Consider the following 21,281-nt stretch of genomic DNA (forward strand, 5'->3'; position numbering starts at 1 on the left):
CTAGAGTCCTTTTAAAAACATATTTTATTTGTTTTTCTTATGTGTAGCCGATTTATGTTTTTGTCTTCTTCTTGTATTAAGAAACATTTCATTTAAGAAGGTAACTAAAGTCTTTTTAAAAACATATTTTATTTGTTTTTCTTATGTAGTCGATTTTATGTTTTTGTCTTCTTCTTAAAAAATATTTCTTTAAAGAGGGAAACTAGAGTCTTTTCAAAAACATATTTTATTTGTTTTCTCCATGTAGTCGATGTTATGTTTTTGTCTTTTTCCTACATTCCTTTTTTCATGTTGTCTTGTATATAGTGTAAGGTACAATGACAAAATGTCTTTTTCATAAAAGGTTGTAAGAAGGTACAATTATTATATGACAAAATATCTTTTTCATAAAAGGTTGTAAGAAGGTACACTTATTGGTTTTCAAAATGAGCTTTTTGAAACTATCGTATACTTTTATGATATAGTGTTTATGAATGAGTATGTAATATGCAATATGCAAGTTCCTGAAGGTTCTGTTACATATGACTCTAAAGAAGAAAAAAATCTTCATCTTGAGGTAGCCGATTTCTTCATTTGAACTTTAGGAAAGCATGGCTCATTAAGCTTTTTCTTCAAGGAGTATGATTGCACCATAGTTGTACTTGAACAGGAAGTCTCCATCCTTATTGAGTGAGATATCCTTGCATCAAATACTCGTTAGATTTAAGGCAAAACATATTCAGTCATAATATAACATTATTTCAAGAGGACATATTATCATATCATATTATGTGACATCAAAACCGAGTTTCTCAACAACAGTAGCTCTTCACAAATTTTGTTTTAAAGTTATTTCTAACTATGTGATCTCTCAAAAACCCATGACACAGTAAACCCGTTTGCCGCAAGCAATTTCACGATCATTTGATTATGTTAATAGCAACTAAAACAGTTTGCATTCGTTAAGTTTTTCATTACACAACTCATTATATAACTAAAAAGCCTTTGCATTAATTATTTTCAATTGCTCTTTATTGAATGAGAATTTGTTTATTGAGAACCAAGGATTTGACTTCCCAAATGCCATTAGCGCATCGTTCTCACCCACCAGTACTTGTACCAAATCATCACTAACTTGGTCCTCCTTTATCGTTTCTAAGTTAGACTCAAGCAACATATTTTACTTAGAATCATCACTATCATCTGATTTTGTATTGTGAATGTTATCACAGATAGCACAAAATGACTAATCAGCTACACAAAGTAAATCAAAACTCATTGTATATATGGCTCTCTTTACATTAAAAAATTCAATATTTATGCATTCTCAACTTTCAATATTAACAAAAAAAAATAACACCTACAATTCAAGTATAAATTAGAAAGACTATCAACTATTACTTAAATTTGTCATTTGCATTGAAAGGTTTAGTGCCATACAACATCCTGTAATAAAGATCATTGGCGCTCATGTTGTAAACCCACTAGGGCTGACTCACATACCTCAGCCATGTACTGTGTGCATCACTTATACGCTATAGAGTATAAGTGTGTCGATGCACATGCACTAGTTGTAGGTGTTGCGCATAACCATATTCATCTGTACATGGATTTTGCAACTAATTATTGTTGTGTGTCACCAAGAGTTGATGCGTGTATTGATACCCATAGCTCTAGGTTCAAAATATCGCAATAGAATCAAAGTTTACTTGTGCATAGTGTAGCTGTGAACCACCCACATGCCAACTGTTTGTGTGCAAGCTTTCTGAGGTTATCTCTGTATAGATCTTGGGTGCAGCGAGGTATCATCTCAATACTAGTTTATCCAAGTAGTTTCATATCATTTGTAGTGATTCACTCATCATTAACTATTGGGAATGTGGGATATTTGCCATATGAGTGAGCTTTATAGTTGGTGGCTAAGATAGATGTACATTATTCACAAGATTTTCATCATTCAATTCTTGTACATCACTTCTGACCACGTCTTGTACATCATTTCAGACTGCCACTTGATGTTTAATTATGCTTCCTCCAACTTCTTGTTTAACTTCGCAAACATTGTCAATTTGTGTAGTTTTACTAGCAACTATATAAATGTTACCCCTATATAACATTGATTGTACATCATTGTTGTTCAAGAGATATATCTATATATCTTCACTATCTAATTTTTGAGTGCGCTTATGCCAGAGGACCATTAACTCTTTCATATATCTGATTTTAGGAGACATTAATGTTACAATTTTTTTATAAATGTTTTTAGAGACCATTATAAATCTCCAAAGATGTTGCTTAATACTACAACAATTTACAAATATCATTTCAGCAACATCATAATTGCCTACACCAACCACACAACATATCACTCAGTTAACAACTCTTAAAACTAACAACTTACATAAGTCATAATACCCACACAACCCTTATTCAATGCTTGTGCATAATCAACCACAACCACATCTAAGTAATTGAATGCTTCTATGTAATCAACCCTAGCACCAAAAAAATAGAGATAAATATTGACAAAACCACTAAATATTGATAAGCAAAATACAAAAATAAGTAACTATATGCAAAATTTTCTAAAGATCATAAACCTTAAACGGTAAATTCGGTGACAAATATTACTTGTTTATATAAGATAACATCTACAACAACGAAAAAATACATAATAAGTTTATATCAACACCCAAACAAAAAGAAGAGAAAACTGCATTGTAATGAAAAGGAAAAAACAACAAAACAATAGATACATTTTATGGAACTCACCTTAATAGATAACCGGAGAAGTGGATGAAAAGGATACTACAACCTTGTATGAGGTAGAGCGAACAACTTTTATGGGAATCGCCAAAAGGATTAGGGTTATAGAGGGAAGAGGATTGGAGTTACCGCTCTTTTCATATACAAATGAGAAAAAGGGAAAAAATAACATAAATGCACATTCATATGAGACAAAAATTTGCAAGAAAAAAATTTGCAATACCAGTGTGATTCGAATAACAAATTTCGCAATATTGGACTTTTGCAAATTTTTTGTAATTTCTCAATATGTCATAAGATACTCTTTCAAACTTTCGTAAGTTGCGGACTTCCGCAACACTTAAAAGTATTTTCGCAATACGATGTGTGATACTCATCACAATTTCGCAATATAGGACTTTCACAAATATTTCAAAATTTTGCAATACTTCATTCGATACTCATTCAAAATTTTGCAATTTTTTTGAAATTTCGCAACCTCTCGTGTGATTTTGTTGATGAGTTTCGTGGGTATGTTATTTTGGTGTCATGATACAAGAAAATAAAAAAATCTCATTTGTAATGGTCAAAAGCGTCCTGAAAAATTAAGAACCTGCAGCAAATTTGGTAAATTGTGAGGCATTTTTTAAAATACGTGTCATTTTTTCAACTTCTAGTTTTGAAAAGTATTCAAAGAGTAATTTCTTGTTTTGTTATTCTTTAAGCAAAGCTCTCTCATCAACCTTTTCATTATGATCCTTTTAGAAGCATAATACTACCTCTTGCAAGCCAAGAAAATGTCATGGGCCATGGAAATCCTTCAAGCTAGAGTAAGTTCGGAACCTAGCATTTGTCATGCCATCCATCATCTTTGACTAAACTAAACTAAGTCGTTGTTTTAGGTCCATTGTTGCATGACCAACTAAACCAAGCCCGTTCAAGTTAGTGAGACATGAATCACTATGAAGATGTGCCATCATCATCGATCGAAAGATGGACTTTTTCATGAGTGTGCTAGAAAATTGAAAAAAAAAAAAGCAACTTCTAGTACCAGTTTGTTTCAGATGCCAAAAAGAGAAGAATTTCTCAATGGTTTGTATTTATATTATAGCAAAATCATATGAAATTTATTTTCATAGGAAATCACTGATTGTTATGTCTGGAACAAGTTAGGCAGGGAAAGTCAGTGGATCCCCCGAAAGTTCACGTATGAATACATGATTCGATTTTCATACATAACTGCTGGTCAATGATTGGGGCGGCTATTGTTCACCAGTTTGTGTACAACAAACGTGTCCTTGAAAATAATCTCTCTCATATGTTGCCGTGAATCTGCTTGTGAAATGTGCAAGCATATGACTGAGCCGAGGTGACACCACCTAGCTTGGTCAAGCATCATATTTATCAGCCAGGTGCATCTTTCAATGCAGCCACAAGTTTTTTTTTTTTTATGAAGATAATAACTCGTCCCAGAGTAAGAGACCTGGCTGTGCTAATTGTGTCTGCCAAACTTATGGTCGCTTCTCCGGTAGTATAAAATCATAGTGCACCCCTCGGCCTTTAGGGAGTCACCTTGCTTGGGCTTAACGCACAAGTATGAACATCTAAACTTTTTCAAGATGCCCAAATGATAACATTTTTAAAAAGTGTTTTCTAAAGTCATAAGGCAAAAATCTCAAAACTGAGTTATTTTCTACCTTAGTTTACAATAAACCCTAAAAAGTCAGGTATAGCGCTTAGAATTAAAAAAAAAAAAAAAAACTCACCAAAATATCAAAAACACTCAATATACAACAAAATCTTCAATTTTTAGCATTTGTCATCCGATAGGTTTTGTTATCTGGTAGGTTAGATTTGCAGTCTGGCAGGTTTTGTCATCCCTTATTGAGGACGACAAAATGTCTTTGTCATCCAGTCTTGTTCAACCTATTTTGTTCCCTTCTGTCCCTAGGGACGGTATTCCAGTAATGTCGTCCAGCTTTAGGAACAGCACACTTAGTGTCATTCAGCTTTAGAGACGGCACACTTAGTATCGTCCAGCTTTGAGGACGGCACACTTGGTGTCATCCAGCTTAGGGGATGACAACATAATATCGTCACATCCCGATACATCCAACTTTGGGGATAGCAAAACTCTTTTGTCGTTCGTTAATGAATGTATGGATAAGTCATTTAGCTTATTCATATTCGATCTCAACCATTTTCAAGAAAAAATATTATTCTCGGATGAACTTTCATCTTGAGCTGGAATCTTTTGGATAAGTCATCCCCATTTGAGGTAGACATGAACCTATTTAGGATGGATCCATATTTGAAAATCTAGTGATCTGAATCTCGCTCAAAAACTCTATAAATAGGAGTCCAACCCTAAAGTCTGGTCATCTGGAACCACATACCTGATCTGGTAGAAGAAGCCTATTCAAGCCTACCCTGCACTCTATCTCAAAGTCATTGAAGAACCCTTGTGCCTAACGGACCAAAAAGAGTCTAAAAAAAACCAAAACGGACCTCCAAGTCCGAAAAAAGTACTTTTCAGATCATTTGTTTGTTTATTTTGATTTTATTTAATATTTTGATTGATGCTTATACACATTTCATTTTATTTGCATTCTTGAATCCGTATAAGTGCGCTTTGAATTACAAAGATCGCAAAACTTATTTTGACTTTATCTTTCTTTAAAAAAAACGGTCAAGACTTGCAAACGGCATCCTCACATCTTTCAAAAAGAATTTCACAAAATTCTGGTAAATTATTTTTTTCAAAACTTTCAAATTTTTTATCAACAAGAAACCGATGACTGAGATTTGAACCCAAACCACCCTTCTAGTGGCCTAAGCACCATCCCACTATGCAAGACCCCTTTTAGGGTGATGCAGACACAAGTCAAACTTGAGCAAATGCACCGAAACAACCGTAGCTGTTGCAGCCATGCAGGTGACTGAGTCAACACACAACCTAAGCTGAATCCTTGTTCAAGAACAAAGTCAGGACACGCATCTTTGCTTAACTCGCATATTTCCAACTGGGTCGGCGCAGAAGACGGTTTGTCCTCTTAAAGGTACCGTGACAAATATTTGTTGACACTTTGGTCGATCCTATTTGGTTCCAGTCCGACTGTGGTTATATAGATTGCTAGGCTTTTCAACACAAGCTTCACAGCATATGCAGCAAAATTAGGTGTCATTTTTTTATTAAAGAGACCACCCTAGTCAGCCTGGTTAACGTAGAACCGACGAGTCCTGAGTGACTGAGTCACTTCAAACCCTGAAAAATGAACAAAGACACTGATGATTCAAGCCATGCTCACAGAAAAAACCCCAAGGTGGAGGGTCCAAGATATTTTCATACAGGGCAATCACATACATTTACAAAAACTCAAGCAAACAGTGCTCATGAATCTTTATCCTTCACATAACGCTTGTGTAATTTCAAGAAAGCAACTCAAAAATCTCTTAAAATTACAGCGTTTCTTTTCCGTTTCTCTCTTCCTTTTACCGTGATGAGCTCATACTCGTACAACTATCGTACACCCACCCATTCCTTTCTTTTCTGTAAACCCACTGCCTCCATCGAGTGATAACAGAAAACTTCAGCTCATCTCGACTCTGCATAACAAAGAGAAGAAAGCCCATCTCAGTCACTCATCTACTAGGAACATTGAACAAGCAAAGTAATACACACATTTAGAGTGGTGGTCTTTTCACAGAAAACCAGAAAATTAAGAAACCAAAATATAAAGCTGTCGATGAAACAAGGAATTCGGTCAAGTTGCCATCACCTGGATTTAGTTATAACATAAATCACAATGGAACCATTGAGCTCACCTCATAGGCCCACCCATTTAACCCATCTAAAAACCCGACCGCATCTGAAAGGCAACTCATAATCTTTGGCAACATCTATCTCCCTCCTTGCTGTTTTCGCTTGAGACCACACATATACACCACGTTCTTGGCGGCTGCCAGGGACAGTGTTGTCTAGAATCACAGCTATCAAAAATGCAATGACCATGTGAAATGAGAGCAATGTGTTCAGTACATAGTTCACCTGTGTAAGCGATAAAAAAGAACGAGTCAGGAACTTACGTTTAGTGAACATGTTCATTATATCTACTTTAGTGCCACATGCATATGTATGGATGCCAGTAGATTGCTGTATGCTTGTGTGCTGCTGCATGTGACCATTTATGCAGCAGCTCACATTTATACGAACAGCATGGTTCACGAATTTGCATGTGCATGTCTGAGCATAACCATGCATATACAAGCTATAGCATTGTACGATGAAGAAAGATGCTCATATGAACGAGATCCAATTAATACTTCCATATGCTAATGAGATGCTAAAGACAAGGTGATTAGATAAGAATCACACACCTTCCTCCAACACTTCAAACAGGATAAAACAGGAATAAAAAACAAATAAAACAGAGGAACACAAAAGGAAGCATACTCCATCATTCTTGCTGTGAAATGGTCCATGAGATGCCACAGTATAGGGCTGAAAATAACTTGGCACAAAACGATTAGCATTTGGCACGGTTCCATATTGCTGGAAGTAAGCTGGTATTGACAAAGATATGAACAAAGAAAGTCCAACTATAATCACATTTCTAGAGCTTCCAGCCTCGCTATATCGTAAATTTGAAAGCCCTAGTGCTGTAAGCATGGACCACATAAAGCAAAGGAGAGCAACAACCATGACAAGAGGAATTGAAGCAATAAACCCTCCAACTTTACCTGCCAGGCAACAGATAAATGTGTTAAATTATTGACTAAAACTTGGGTGATTTCTCAATACTAAATGCAATAAGAAAACATGGAGTAAGGGAAACCAAGTACCAATCAGAGATAAGATTATCAAGATGCAAGCTCCTAATTCAACTGATCTTCGACTGCCCATTCTAGTCACAGCAATAGTGTGCACATTCTCAGTTAGGGTCGATGATCCAGTTCCAGTGCCCCAAAGGCCAGCTAGGACACTTGACAGACCTTCCAGACCAATACCCCGACTTACAACACCAGAACTTGGAGGTTTTGATGCCACCAACAAAGAGGCTGCATGATATGATCCAACCTACATCCAAATATCAAACTCATTCAGCACTAGGAAAGCAATAAGGGAACACTTTGTGAGGTTGCAATTCACAATCTAAATTGCAAGCCCTCATACTGGATGTTAGAAGGAGATTATACAGCACATTGAGATGCAAAACTATCAATGCCAGAAAAAGAGAATTTTCTTAGGTAATAAAGACATCCTCAGAAAACAAGGAATACAAGGATGGAATAGTGATTTTCCTAAACCAAATTTCAAATCACTTCAAACAATAGTTTCAGGGAAAAGGTAGCACCAGGACAAAATTTGTAGTCCAAAAGTGTGAATGTCTCACTTTTGCAAGCTCTTCTATAATAATGGACAACTAACCTATATTCTCGACGAGGATCTTCACAAAAACTAACATTGCTTTGATGTCACTTGTTAAAATCCATTATAGCTTATATCATAAAATCATGCAATGAAAATAAAAAAAATAGTACCCAACCAGCATGGAAAAGATGGCAAGATGGCATGCTAATAATAAGTTCTTACCCAAGGCAGTAAATTAGAGATTTGCAATATCATAAACTTTTATCTGAAAATAAAAACATAAACAGAACATTTTATTACTTGATGTTCCAGCTCAACATGAACAATATAACTCACACAAAAAGATCTAGGTAACAACTTAGACCTAAATTAAATACAAGGCCCAACAGCCTGCTTATGTCATAGTCCATAAATTTATAAGAACATCTGCTGACTGCTAAGAACCAGGCTCTTAGCAATTAAGGCCAGGAGAAACAGACCAAATCCACTTTGCCCAAAAAGAACATGTTTTGTGGATGATCATAAAGGCATTATTTAAAAATAAGTAAGTTCACTTGAAAGGAGAACAGGAAAACCATGTTCTGCACCATCAACAAGTTCTAAAAGGTTTGCCCAAGTAGCTTAACTAAACTAAGGGTTCATTCAAGCATACATGAATAAAAGAAGAAATAAATTACCTAAACTAAATGACATAAATCAGCTATCACTCAAAAACTCATGCATCCGCATCGAACAAAGTTATGATTTGAAAATGTTGACGCTTTACAAGGAAATGATGAACTGTAAAGACTAAATCTTAATGACCATTTAGGGACATCATACAAAAATTCTATTCAAAAGAAAAAAAAAAGATACTGTAAAGAAGAAAAAGAAAACAGATGCAGAACCAGTGCACTGTTTACTAAGCAAGGAAATGGAAACTTACTGAATCAACTGATGCAATTATGGACGCTACGCACATCACAAGGGCCATCTTCCAATGAAAGACAGGAGTACCCCACTGCAATGGATATGGAAATCTAAACCAAGGAGAAGTTTTAAGCACATGTGAAGTATCGACACGACAACTCTTCATCCTTGGTACATGCTTTCTGCAAGCCTCTGATACTATGTTTGATTCAGGTTTGTTTACATCACAACCTTTATAATTGTAAACTCCAGCTTCTGTAAGAAGGAAGGCATAGGCCCACGTGATTGCTAGACCCAAAGGGACCTGTAAGGATAGCCAACTAAGTAATAATCAACAGCATGATATTTCAACTCATAGATGAAGGATAGTTACAATTTTCTTATTCTTTGATGTCAACAAACATTTATGAAGAGAACTACAGTTGAACAGTATTGACTTACTGCATATATTTGAAATATCCGATGCCCAAAAATGGATATCTTACGAAGATACTGCAGCAGAGGAAAACGCCAATCACTATCTAGAACATGCAGTTTGTATCGACAATAATAACAAACAAAAGTAACATGTAACCAATAGCAAGAAGAAATGCATTAAATAGTTAATAGTTAATAAACATCTTGGAGTCCAAATATAACAAGAAAACAAGCAGTATCAAAGTCTTGAAACTTACAAGAGCGAATATGATGACCAGTATTATCTGAGGCAGACCAATCTCAAGGCAGCTACCAACTTGAGTGAATCCATAACTGAAAAAGGAGAGACCGACAGCTGCCACTGTTGGGGTTACAACAACTGGATTGATCAACCTGAATGGAGCATAATCCATGATAGAGTGTCAGTAAGTGCAGAGTTTATCCAGAATAAAGACATAAATGAAGACAAGTGGAGAAATCAGAAAATATCTACCACAATACTTGGAAGACTATCTCAGATTTACCAACATGACAGTTGTTATGCCCTCAAATATTTTCTTATATCAATTGCAGCATAGTTCTTATAGATATTAACCACCAAATTTATGATGCTTCTTCATTGACTATAAAATTGGATGATTCAGATACCACAAAGATGACTGTCTGGTTTCGTGAGGTATCATGGGAAGATCTTAGTTGTTACCCTTCATATTAACCTTTCAATATAGCATTTTGGAATCCAAAACTTGACCTAGAGTTCAAGAGTGGATTTCCATTAATTCATTCCCAAAGATGGATAATCAAGGGAATAAGCTTCTGTGAAACTGGATTGACTCTGCCCTAGCAAATGATAATGAATTAAGAAGCATTTAATCTATAAAGAGAGAATGATGGTATATGAAGCTCAGTCCTTTTAAATACAAAACAATCACATATGAAAAGTGATGCAGGTCAACAAGTATAGGGACAAGCCAAAGGAACTTGAATGTGTCACTTCATATGCATATGTATGGTGATAGTTGTTACCTTGTATATGCATGTAATTATCACATGCAAAAATAAGTAAAAAATAAATTTCCGTGAGAAAGACATAAAAATGCACATAAACATACAAGATCATTTATTGAACACCTCTTACAGAATCAAGCACATCATCGTTTGTGGATGATTTTATTGCATGGATAAGTGTTGCACCTTGCCAAAACAACTCAACACTTGTGTGCTATGTAACATGGGTAATTCTACCAGCCTCTCGTACCGTGTCACACCCACACTAGTACTTGGAAAATTCAGGTATAGGTAAACTAAGTTTTGGACTTTATTCAACCCATTTTTATCCATTTGATGATCCAATCAATAGATAACACTGGGGATCAAAAGAGATCAATGTTAACTACATATGTTTTGATTATTAAGCTAGTTAATTGTACAGCTTTACCATGCTTTACACCTTTAGTTTGTATTAACAGTCTACAACTCCATTGTAGAGAATTTTGACATATATATATGGCCATAAACCCGTATCCATCTTTTTAGAAATCCTGTCATATCCTGCAGCCGCACCCATACCTGTGTGACATAGCTTGCATGCCTGGATGCTTTCATTTATATTTCCATAAATTGCAAGAGGTTACACACAGCAATGCTTGTTTGTTCTCTTTGTTTATATATGTTTTATAAAGCTATAGGTAAGAAATAAACTAAATCAAGAATGGGTGTGCTTGCATGAAATGCATGATCCCAGGTTTTCTTTCTTTTTTCCCTTTTATTTTTTGGCATTGTCCTGTGTCATGGGCTTCATAGCATACTTCATCATCACCATCATCAAGCCTTATCACAACTACATGGGTCGTCTTTACAAGTCCTATTTCTCCATTCCCGTCTATCTAGAGCTAAAACTTTGGTCACTTTACAATCTTTCATGTCACCTCTAACTACCTCCTTCCATGTCTTCAGTGGTCTTCCTCTTTCCCTGCCTCCTCATACTTGTACCATGTTAACATTTCTCATAGGCGCCGTGAGAGGTCTTCGTATTACATGTTCAAACCATCTTAAATGGCATTCAATTATTTTATTCTTTATCGGTCCGACTCCAAGACACATTCAAATATATTCATAGCATACTTCTTCCCCATAAACAGTAACCTTCATAATCCGTGACCAAAGACGGAATGTTTTGGATCGTCTCAGAATGACAAATATACTTAAATGAGATGCACAGTTCAGCTTTACCACAGCCAAAGAATGTATTGTCCGAGATGGACAAGCGTTTGAAAGTTTAGGTGGTTTTGCGCTGGTCTTTTATGCATTTGTAGTTTTGTACTGGGTATGATATTCTGCAATTCCAAGTGGATCTGTGGATTTTGTAAATTTTTCTTTTCCCAAAATCCTTAGGCAATCTAGACAGCTACCAAGCAATTCCAAGTGGATCTGTGGATTTTGTAAATTTTTCTTTTCCCAAAATCCTTAGGCAATCTAGACAGCTACCAATCCATGATACACGTTGTGGTGACTAGTGTTCCATGATCAACCAACCTGAACCTGCTCCTACAGTAGCCTGCCTTTAGTCAATTACCATGCGCTTGACTGTTCCTACTGTTATTCTAATACCTTCCTTCTCTTCGAAACTACTAGGAAAAGATACAGAAAAAGAAAACCAAGAGAACCAAGTTCTAATGAAACCTAGATCTGGAAATTGACTGTGCACAATTACAAAGTTAGGAGCTTACTTGCTTTTACTTGTTTATTTGGTTCATTTACACAATGTTACTTAGAATATGGGTCAAAAAGCCAAAATAAATGATATGTTAGCACTATTTGTATTGTATATTCTGTAATCTAACATAGATTCCTCACCATTGACATTCTACAAGCAGCTAGAGAGAACCCATTCTATGAAAGCATGAATCACTGCTCTTTGATTTTTATCTTTTAAGTGGCATGTCTCTCTTTGAAGAACAGCTCATAGCATACCTATGTAACATGGGTATTCTACAAGGCTACTGTACTCCTGTTGTACTCATATCGGTGATGGGTACTCCTGGATTGGTCAACTAGATTTTGAGTTTCACTCAACCAATTAATCCATCGTATGATCAAAATAATGTGCAGTTTACACTTGACATCATATTTGTTTCTGCGATCATCATTTCTTAATTGATTATATGCCTTTAACATGCTTTATGCTTTAAATTCACAAGTGAGATTGTACATAACTTCACATCTAGAGCATTTGCAACAAGTAGCATAGCATAGGAGTGCATTTTTTGCATGTTGTGTGTATGCAATCTTTTTATAAATTTTTTGTCATACCCTTTGTACTAATGACACACACTGTAACCACACCCATACATATGTGACACAGGAGCATACACATTTTCACTGCCCCTCCATTGGAAGCTTTTCCTAAGCACATGGCTGGTGGATGACGAGGACATCCCTCCAAAAGTGTATACACATAGGGAGCTAATATCGTAGATGGATGCAGGACAAAGGGAAAAAAACTACATGGTGTGACAATGATGGTTAATTCCAGACATGATGGAGATGAGGAAGGAAGGAAACCACCTAGCCTATGAAGGAGAGACACATCATGAGTCTTCCAAAGGCGAGTAAGTAGAGAGGGAAATAAGCATCAAAAGCAGAAGCAGAAGTTCTAGAATAGACTCATGCATGTATGGATTCACTTAATTCTTCAATCAGGCCAACCTAGTCAACATTTACATGCAATCAAAGTCAACTTTCCTATAATCAAAGAAATGATAAAATACAGATGATAGTGAAGACATTTAACAGCCAATCAAAATCTTACAGGCCTTAAAAACAGAAATAATAACAATGTTTCCAGAAAATTAGCAAATAGAAGTTATTTAAATAAATTATGGAAATTTTTATTTTGCATTGGAATATGCCAAATAATGTCAACAACTCCTAACCTGATTGTAAGTCACTTAAATTATGTTTGGATTCAAAATATCAGCAGTGGGCTCAGGAGGACTGGTCTGGCTTGAGATCCAATTCCAGCACAGAGACCACAAATAATGTAATGGCAAAAGATAGTGAAAATTGATTTTTTATTCTGGCACTTTACATATTTACATGCATATATGTGTGGAATATTTATGAACTATTTTTAACTATATGAAAGAACTATAACAGAGATATGGTTAATAACATGATTTTTAGAAGTTAGGATTCAACTTGTTAATAAAGCAAGGGGTATAAATAACATCCAGTAACACTTAAAAAATATTGTGTTGATAATGTGTTATTTCCCGAAACAGCATCATTTTTTGGTCACTATGAATGCCAGGCATTAATATGGAGTCAAAACTCACACCATTTTGCTTGATATTCTGAGGGATACCTGTCTCCTTGGGGTCCAAGGCCACCCCAGTTTTCAAATAGATGACTATAAACTGGCAAGGCATTCTACTCAGGGTCAAATTTCTCACTACTCAAGCACAACCATCCAGAAAAAAATTGCACACTGAGCAAGTGGAGGAGTAAACCAATAAACCTCAGAAGCACAATTAACAGTGCATAATTTCTTTTGCTAGGCCTACAGCATGTTGAAAAGCTAACCTCAAAAAGATTGACATCAGACCACTGTATCCCATTATCATCTGAAACGCAGAAGATATTAGTATCGCTCCCTGCAACTCCTTCATAATATGCTTGAAGCTCTGCAAGAAGGTAGCAACTTATGATCATTGTCAATGCATAATCCGCTTGGAGGTAAACAAAGACTATATGAAGCAAAATATGAGACTGAATCAATCTGTATATGTACATATACATACATCTAATACAGAAGAAGAGTATCCTTGAACGCCCAGATCGTCAGGCGTGCGGTCGCGATCTGGGTGATTTAGCGCCGGACAAGCCCTGGGAAAAAAATAACCTTTAGTGGTGGCCGTGACCGCCACTAAAGGTCGCATCCGATTTTTTGGGGGTTCAATGATACACCCCCCTCATACATACAATTTTTTTTAGGCAAGCTGGGGTTAGGCAGACCCCCACCAGTTATACAACCATAGCATTGAGATTTGAACTTGCAACGTACAAGTGAAAGGTGATGTGCACTCACTGCTCCTACCAGACAACCGGAGCCCCGGTTGGTTACATACATATACATATATATACACGCACATGTACATATGTATACACTATTGGTGGAAAGATCAGATAGATAATTTGCTAAGCAAATTTAGTTGGTAAAACCAGAAAATAAATACCAGCCGATAAATAGAAATGGTGATTTTGATTATAAAAACTACAAAAAATACATCAGATCATAAATCAAAATACACGTGATATATGAAAACATATAAACAAAAGGAACTTATAACCATAGTCACAAATATCGGTATCCGCTATATCTCGGCGAGGCTATTTCTCGTGATATTATAGGTTTGGTGACAAATCTCGGGGCTTAAAAAAATAAAAATATATAAAAATAAAAAAAATAACTAAGAAAATATCATGTTTAGATAATAAATATATATATATACATAATAAAAGTAATAAATACAAAATACAAAATAAAGAAGAAAAACACATTTAAGATATAGAAAATAAATAAAAACAGTAACAATAATTGATAATATCATGATATTATCAAACTGGTGATATCTTCAAAATATCAAGATATTTTACCTATAATATTGTTTGCTGAAAATACAGCAATAATATCGCAAAATATCACGGATATCTGTGACTATGCTTATAACCAAAAAAATTTAACATCAAAATGTTCTGGAAAATCATTTGGTCTATCTTTCTTTTTTCTTTTCCTGAAAAGCAGTACCATATGGCATTCTTAGCAAGTGAATGGATCCATGAAAACAAATAGATGATCCATTCATACAGATTACTTGGTCAAATTTATATAGTCCATTCCAATTGAACCCACAGGCGCCTCAAACTATATACAGACAAACTTAGAGTACTAATGACATTTTTTTTCCCAAACCACAAATCTGGTACAAATCTGGTGTTTCCACTTTCTTCAAATAAGGGTATTCACAGTTAACCATAGTGACCACTCATTCTGTTGGGTTTTAAAGCGCTGAAGCAACAAATCAAAAAATGGATAAAGGGATAGCTCAGAGCAGTAGCAAAGAAACAATTTAGTAGATCAGCAAGAAATTCTACCAAAAATGATGAAGGCAATCTGCTTAATATTTGTGATCGACAACCATAAGAAGAAACAAATGTGCATAATAAATATCATTTAGCACTCCAACACGCACAGTACTAGAGGTGACTAATTCCAGACAGCCTCAATTTTTGTCCACAAGATATGTAAACAAGAATATAATTAATATACCCAACACATATCAAGTCATGTCAGGTGGTGTTTTAACTTTTATAAGTTTCCAGATTACATTAGGCAACCTAAACCATTGGCCAAAGACGCTTTCTCAATGAAAGAAGCAACAGTTCTACAATGGGAGGCTCCACAACCAGCATTGCAGTCCTAGATGTTCACCCACAAATTTCACCATCATTAAGTTTATCATATATTCGAATGAAGGATGTGGTTATTGGGAACAACCAATCCAACCTAGAATTTTTCCCTCTCAAAAATTGATACTCCTATTTGGTTCTTCATCAAGCTAGAATGATTGCAAAATACAAGGCACAATGCATATCATGTGCAACTCATAATCTTGGATAAGCAACTCACATTTCACTTTCTTCATAAAATTGTTCATTCCAGATTGAAACCAGGAAAGAGACATTCACTGTACTCAAATTCATCGTCCCTGGTGCAAACTTGAACGGCGCCATGACAAGTATTCCAAACAAAAATTTTCTTAAATTCTGTAAGGTTGTATTTGCTTGTTGCCGAAGGAGGCTCTTCAGCATGGGGGTGGGGGCGGCAGTGGCAGGATTAGCATTGAAAACAAGGCTTATTATTTGCCAGAAAAACGAGCCTCGCTTTTGCATTTCCACGGTGGGGCCGCAAAAGCACTTGAAATGTTGAGTTAGTGAACCATCTTGATGGTAAAAGAAGAAAAGAAGCTATGCAAGATTATCGGATGTCGAAGTTCTATGAAGCTTCAGTAGTCCTGTACACAGATGTCTCTTAGCAATTGCAAAGAGATTTCTCTGAAAAGGAAGCAAAAACGAAATTGTAGATGAATTGAGAAGTGATTTAAGAGAAACAAGGGAACAATGACACCTACATTTCCATTTCTCCCCTGAGTATCCGCTGAGATGATCATCGCCAGCGCCGGAGCAAGGTACACAAACGATGGGCCCTGTATCAACGGCAACCTCGAACCGAAATGCGTGTGCAGAAGCGTCGTTACACCGGTCAAGAAAAGCACGGTCGACACCACGATTGCGGTATCATCCTGTTCCCACCAAAACCCAACACCATTAACCAGCAATCTGACCAATTCGACGCACCAAAACGAAAACTTTCGAACGATACAAGAGCCAACAGATCACGGAATAGACACTCACACTGGTGCCTCCCATTGCCGGGACGATCACGAGGGGAATCAGTATCAACGAGCCCACTATGGAAACGTAATGCTGCACTCCGTACAGCACAAGGGGCACTGGAAAACGAAGGAAATCAACAAAGGGGGAAGAAAAACGCGATTTTGGGATCTCAGATTGAAACCGATGAAACAAAAATCTAAACGAAACTCCAGATTTACCGAGACCGGGCGTGTCCCTGAGCTCGTACTTCATGTGCGAGTGGCGCGGAAGGAAGCCGTCGTCGTCGTGCGAGTGTGGGACGGCGTCGAGCTCGTCGTCCCGGCTCGGTCTGGAAACGGGATCTGCGCGGACCTGCTGCTGCTGACCGTTGGAAGGGGCGGTCTTGGGTGCCGCTGTCGCGTCCGAATCCCGCCTCTTCTTCGGCGCGGATCCGGCGGTGGAGGGCTGCATTTTCTCGGCCTCCTGGACGCCGTTCACGGCCGGGGCGGGGGCCGGGCGGGGGTGGCCGGACTCCAGATCCGGCTGGACCTCGTTGTCCTGCGATCGGGGAGCGATAATCTGGCCGGAGTCGCCGGCGCTAGCGGTGGTCTCTCCGGAGAAGCGGGTCTTGAAGCCGGCCCTCTTGGCCCAGGAGGTGGCCATTGATCCGCCGGTGGTGGTGTCGTTGGCAGGAGGCCATGGGCCGGGGCGAGCCCGCTTGGGAGGACCGGAGGAGGCCATATGCTTCCTTGAGTTCTGATTAGAGGTCCATTGTGTCGTGACTGGTAGATCTAATTCAGGAATTAGGTCTTGCAGGAGTGAGAGTGAAACGAGAGAGAGAGAATCGTATCAATGCAATGAGAGGGAAGAGAGGGGGAGTGTGATATGTACGTGTGTGTGCGTGCGTGCGTGCGTGTTGGAGAGAGAGAGAGAGAGGACAGCTAATGGGCTTGGGGGGAGACGTTGGTGGTGACCCGCTGCAACTGAGTCGGGTGTGTCTCGTAGCTGGATAATAAACGCCAAATTGGACAACTAATAAGATGGAGAGAGAGAGAGAGAGAGGTGGCTAGTGTGAAAGTGATCAAATGTTGTAAAACCTCGATCTTGAATCGAACCCATTTGCATTCCTACTAGAACAATTGTATAAAATATATTGAGAGAGAGAAATCGTGAGGAGGGGTTTTGAATGTTATCACCGTCATGCTTGGTGTTGGATAGATAATAATGGATGGGTTTATATTTTAATACAGTCGAATATAGTTACAATCTAGTTGAAAATCCAGGATGTTGATGCCAAGAATGACATACACGTCCACGAAAATAAGGTTCATCATTTTGTTTTGTGTTTTTCTGTTATCTTTTTTTCATTTTTCATTTCTCTTTTTTTTTTCCTTTTTTTTGGGCTCCTTGGCATGTCTTGAGCCTGGTGGGTTATCTGGTAGGTTCAATATTGGTTGAACCTGTTTCGTAATGTTGATGGTTATAGTTCGGCTCTCTCTCTCTCATACATTCAATTATTATGTTTATGGACCAATGGGGGCTCCACTTGTCCCGTAGGAGCAGTTAGTGCACGTAGACTTGTGTTGAGACCTTGCAAGTTCAAAACCCAATGGTGAGTTCGTATAAGTGGTGGGGTCTACCTATCCCCCCAGCTTGCCTATAAAAATAAAAATTATTTATGGGGTGGTGGAAGACAATGGGTAGACTCGCCCTAATCTTAATCAAGGGGTCGTCTCGGGTCCAGTTCATCATTGGCTGCCATTGTCGTCGTAATCTTCAATATTGGCAATATTTTGAAAAACAACATAATTTTGCTGCCATACGTTAAGAATGGTAATATCACTTGCCATATTGGCATGATTGGAATATGAATATCTTAAAACAGCTGCTCGATGGTATGGTGACATGCAGCTTAAAGGGCATGGCATCGGATGCACTATGACATGCCGAGATGACTTTGGCATGTATAATGATTAATATTTTAATGTAATTTTACTTATTAGGAAAAACATTTTCATGTGACATTTTCAAATCTCATGGGCATCGTCCCTTGTGCAAGCCGAAGCTTGGAGACTTCATGGAGGCAAGAGGTAAGTTCAGGGAGTTTTGCACTGTCAGGCCAGTGATCGTAATTACGAAAGGCAGAGCCAATTCAGCTAGGTTTCTGATCTTGATCGAGTAAATATAAAAACAAAAATATCATTTTTAGTTTGTATTTAGTTGAAAAATCATTTGGAACTCATGTGTCAAACACAAGTCGTCTGTCAGGTTGTACCTGTATCTTTGTAACTTATCTGCTAACTGGATACTGTTTTATGGATGGATTATGATGTTATTTGGACTTGAATTGGATTTTGAAGTTTTTGAATATGAATATATGGAATTTATTACGGAATCCAACTAGTAGCCTGTGACTGGTGCGTTTTCATATCTATAATCCAGAACTGATCCATTGACATCGATCCCTGCTAACGAAAGAACTGCTATAGCACGCGGTTAAGAATTACGAGGTTCCTGGTTATGCACTACAAATAAACTCGAAATCACTGGAGCTGTTAGAAGGAAAATAGGTTTCAAGAGCAGGAATTGTATTGTAAGTGGAATTAGGCATAAGGGGCGGGCTACTAGCCTCATAGTTTTACTATGGCGGGTTAAGTCAGCGCGGCCAAGTCTTCGTGCTGGGTGCAGTTTCTTAGGATTATAAATAAATAAATAAAAATACCAAGTGGTTTATAGATGACAAGAACTTTTCAACTTACCATCCATAAACAATGTTAAAGAATTAATACGAGGCTTTCAATCTTGGTCTATGCCCCCAAACTCCACGTTAAAGTCAATGAGTATTTTGGATATTCTTAGAGCTTGTGGATCATATATAGTGTGTATTTAGTTATGTCTAAAAACGTGTATTGTACTGCCATATATTGTGCCTTACACCCTTAAATACCTAGTCAATCATATATGTGTGTGTGTGTCTGGATTTGGATCATGCCTCAAATTGGGATGTAATAATACTCTATAACTAATTTGGATTCGAATGCTACTCATGCCACCAAAATCCCACTAAACGGATTTGGATTCGATATGACATATAAAAGGAAATTGAAACAATTAATCGATCCACCATAGAATTCGCAAGTTCTAATTATTTACAATTTAACATTTACATTTTTGAAGCAAAAAGAAGGTAGAACAAATTCAACACATAAATCTAATCATCGTCAAGATTTTGTGTGTCCTCTTGTTCAGTGTCTCGATTTGTCCCTTCGGCTCCACTACGTTGATTATCGCCAGCAACCTACACGAGAAAAGAAATGTTAGTATTGATAAACAAACTATACTGAAATATAGCCTACTCTATATGTGATTCTATCATGCGCATATGTGTTCTAAGGCAGTAAAAAAACTTTATACATGATTCTATCATGCTCATATGTGTTATAAAGCAGTAAAAAAACTGCATATGTGATTCTATCATGCTCATATGTGTTTTAAGGCAGTAAAAAAACTATATATTGATTATATTATGCTCATATGTGCTCTAAGACAGTCAAAAAGTTGTATATGTGATTCTATCATACTCATATGTGTTCTAAGACAGCAAAAAAACTTTATATGTGATTCTATCATACTCATATGTGTTCTAAAGCAGTAAAAAAACTGTATATGTGATTATATCATGCTCATATGTGCTCTAAGACAGTCAAAAAGTTGTATATGTGATTCTACCATACTCATATGTGTTCTAAGACAGGCAAAAAACTGTATGTGTGATTTTATCATGCTCATATGTACTCTAAGGCAGTAAAAAAACTGTATATGTGGTTCTAATATGCTCATATGTGCTCTAAGGCAGTAAAAAAATTGTATATGTGATTCTGTCATGCTTATATGTGTTATAAGGTAGTAAAAAAACTTTATATGTGATTCTATCATGCTCATATGTGCTCTAAGGCAGTAAAAAAAACTTTATATGTGATTCTATCATGCTCATATGTGTTCTAAGGCAATAAAAAAACTTTATACATGATTCTATCATGCTCATATGTGTTATAAAGCAATAAAAAACTTCATACGTGATTTTATCATGCTCATATGTGTTATAAAGCAATAAAAAAAGCTTTATATGTGATTCTATCATGCTCATATGTGTTCTAAGGCAGTAAAAAAACTTCATACATGATTCTATCATGCTCATATGTGTTCTAAGACAGTAAAAAACTTTATATGTGATTCTATTATGCTAATATATGTTCTAAGGCAGTAAAATAACTTTATACATGATTCTATCATGCTCATATATGTTATACAACAACAACAACTACGCCTTCATCCCAAAACAATTGGGGTCGGCGATATGAACCAACAAAGAAAATCATTCTGGGTCTTCCACATGTATCCTTCTCCTCCATTCATTTCTATC

The 21,281-nt window shown here is 36.8% G+C and overlaps 1 protein-coding gene across 1 annotated transcript; it reads right to left on the reverse strand.

Annotated features, from left to right (window-relative positions):
* Positions 1-6,013: 6,013 nt before the first annotated feature.
* Positions 6,014-17,848, reverse strand: LOC149838081 (nucleobase-ascorbate transporter 12-like). The gene is made up of 11 exons (XM_090006357.1): positions 17,098-17,848; positions 16,898-16,995; positions 16,615-16,785; positions 14,006-14,106; positions 9,679-9,814; positions 9,446-9,496; positions 9,021-9,308; positions 7,567-7,801; positions 7,178-7,464; positions 6,550-6,772; positions 6,014-6,330 (listed from the first exon to the last, which is right to left on the reverse strand). The coding sequence occupies exons 1-10, from the start codon at positions 17,597-17,599 to the stop codon at positions 6,551-6,553; spliced, it is 2,091 nt and encodes a 696-aa protein (XP_089862483.1). The 5' UTR covers positions 17,600-17,848; the 3' UTR covers positions 6,014-6,330; position 6,550.
* Between the last annotated feature and the right edge of the window lie 3,433 nt (positions 17,849-21,281).

Source organism: Nuphar pumila, chromosome 5 (assembly GCF_984573655.1).
Source record: "Nuphar pumila chromosome 5, dmNupPumi1.hap1.1, whole genome shotgun sequence".
NCBI lineage: Eukaryota > Viridiplantae > Streptophyta > Magnoliopsida > Nymphaeales > Nymphaeaceae > Nuphar > Nuphar pumila.

Coding starts and splice junctions, on each gene's coding strand:
- LOC149838081 (XM_090006357.1), bottom strand. CDS start 17,599: ATGGCCTCCTCCGGTCCTCCCAAGCGGGCTCGCCCCGGCCCATGGCCT. Junction 16,786..16,897: donor CGGCAATGGGAGGCACCAGT/GTGAGTGTCTAT, acceptor TGGTGGGAACAG/GATGATACCGCAATCGTGGT. Junction 9,815..14,005: donor CTGATGTCAATCTTTTTGAG/GTTAGCTTTTCA, acceptor TGCTCCATTCAG/GTTGATCAATCCAGTTGTTG.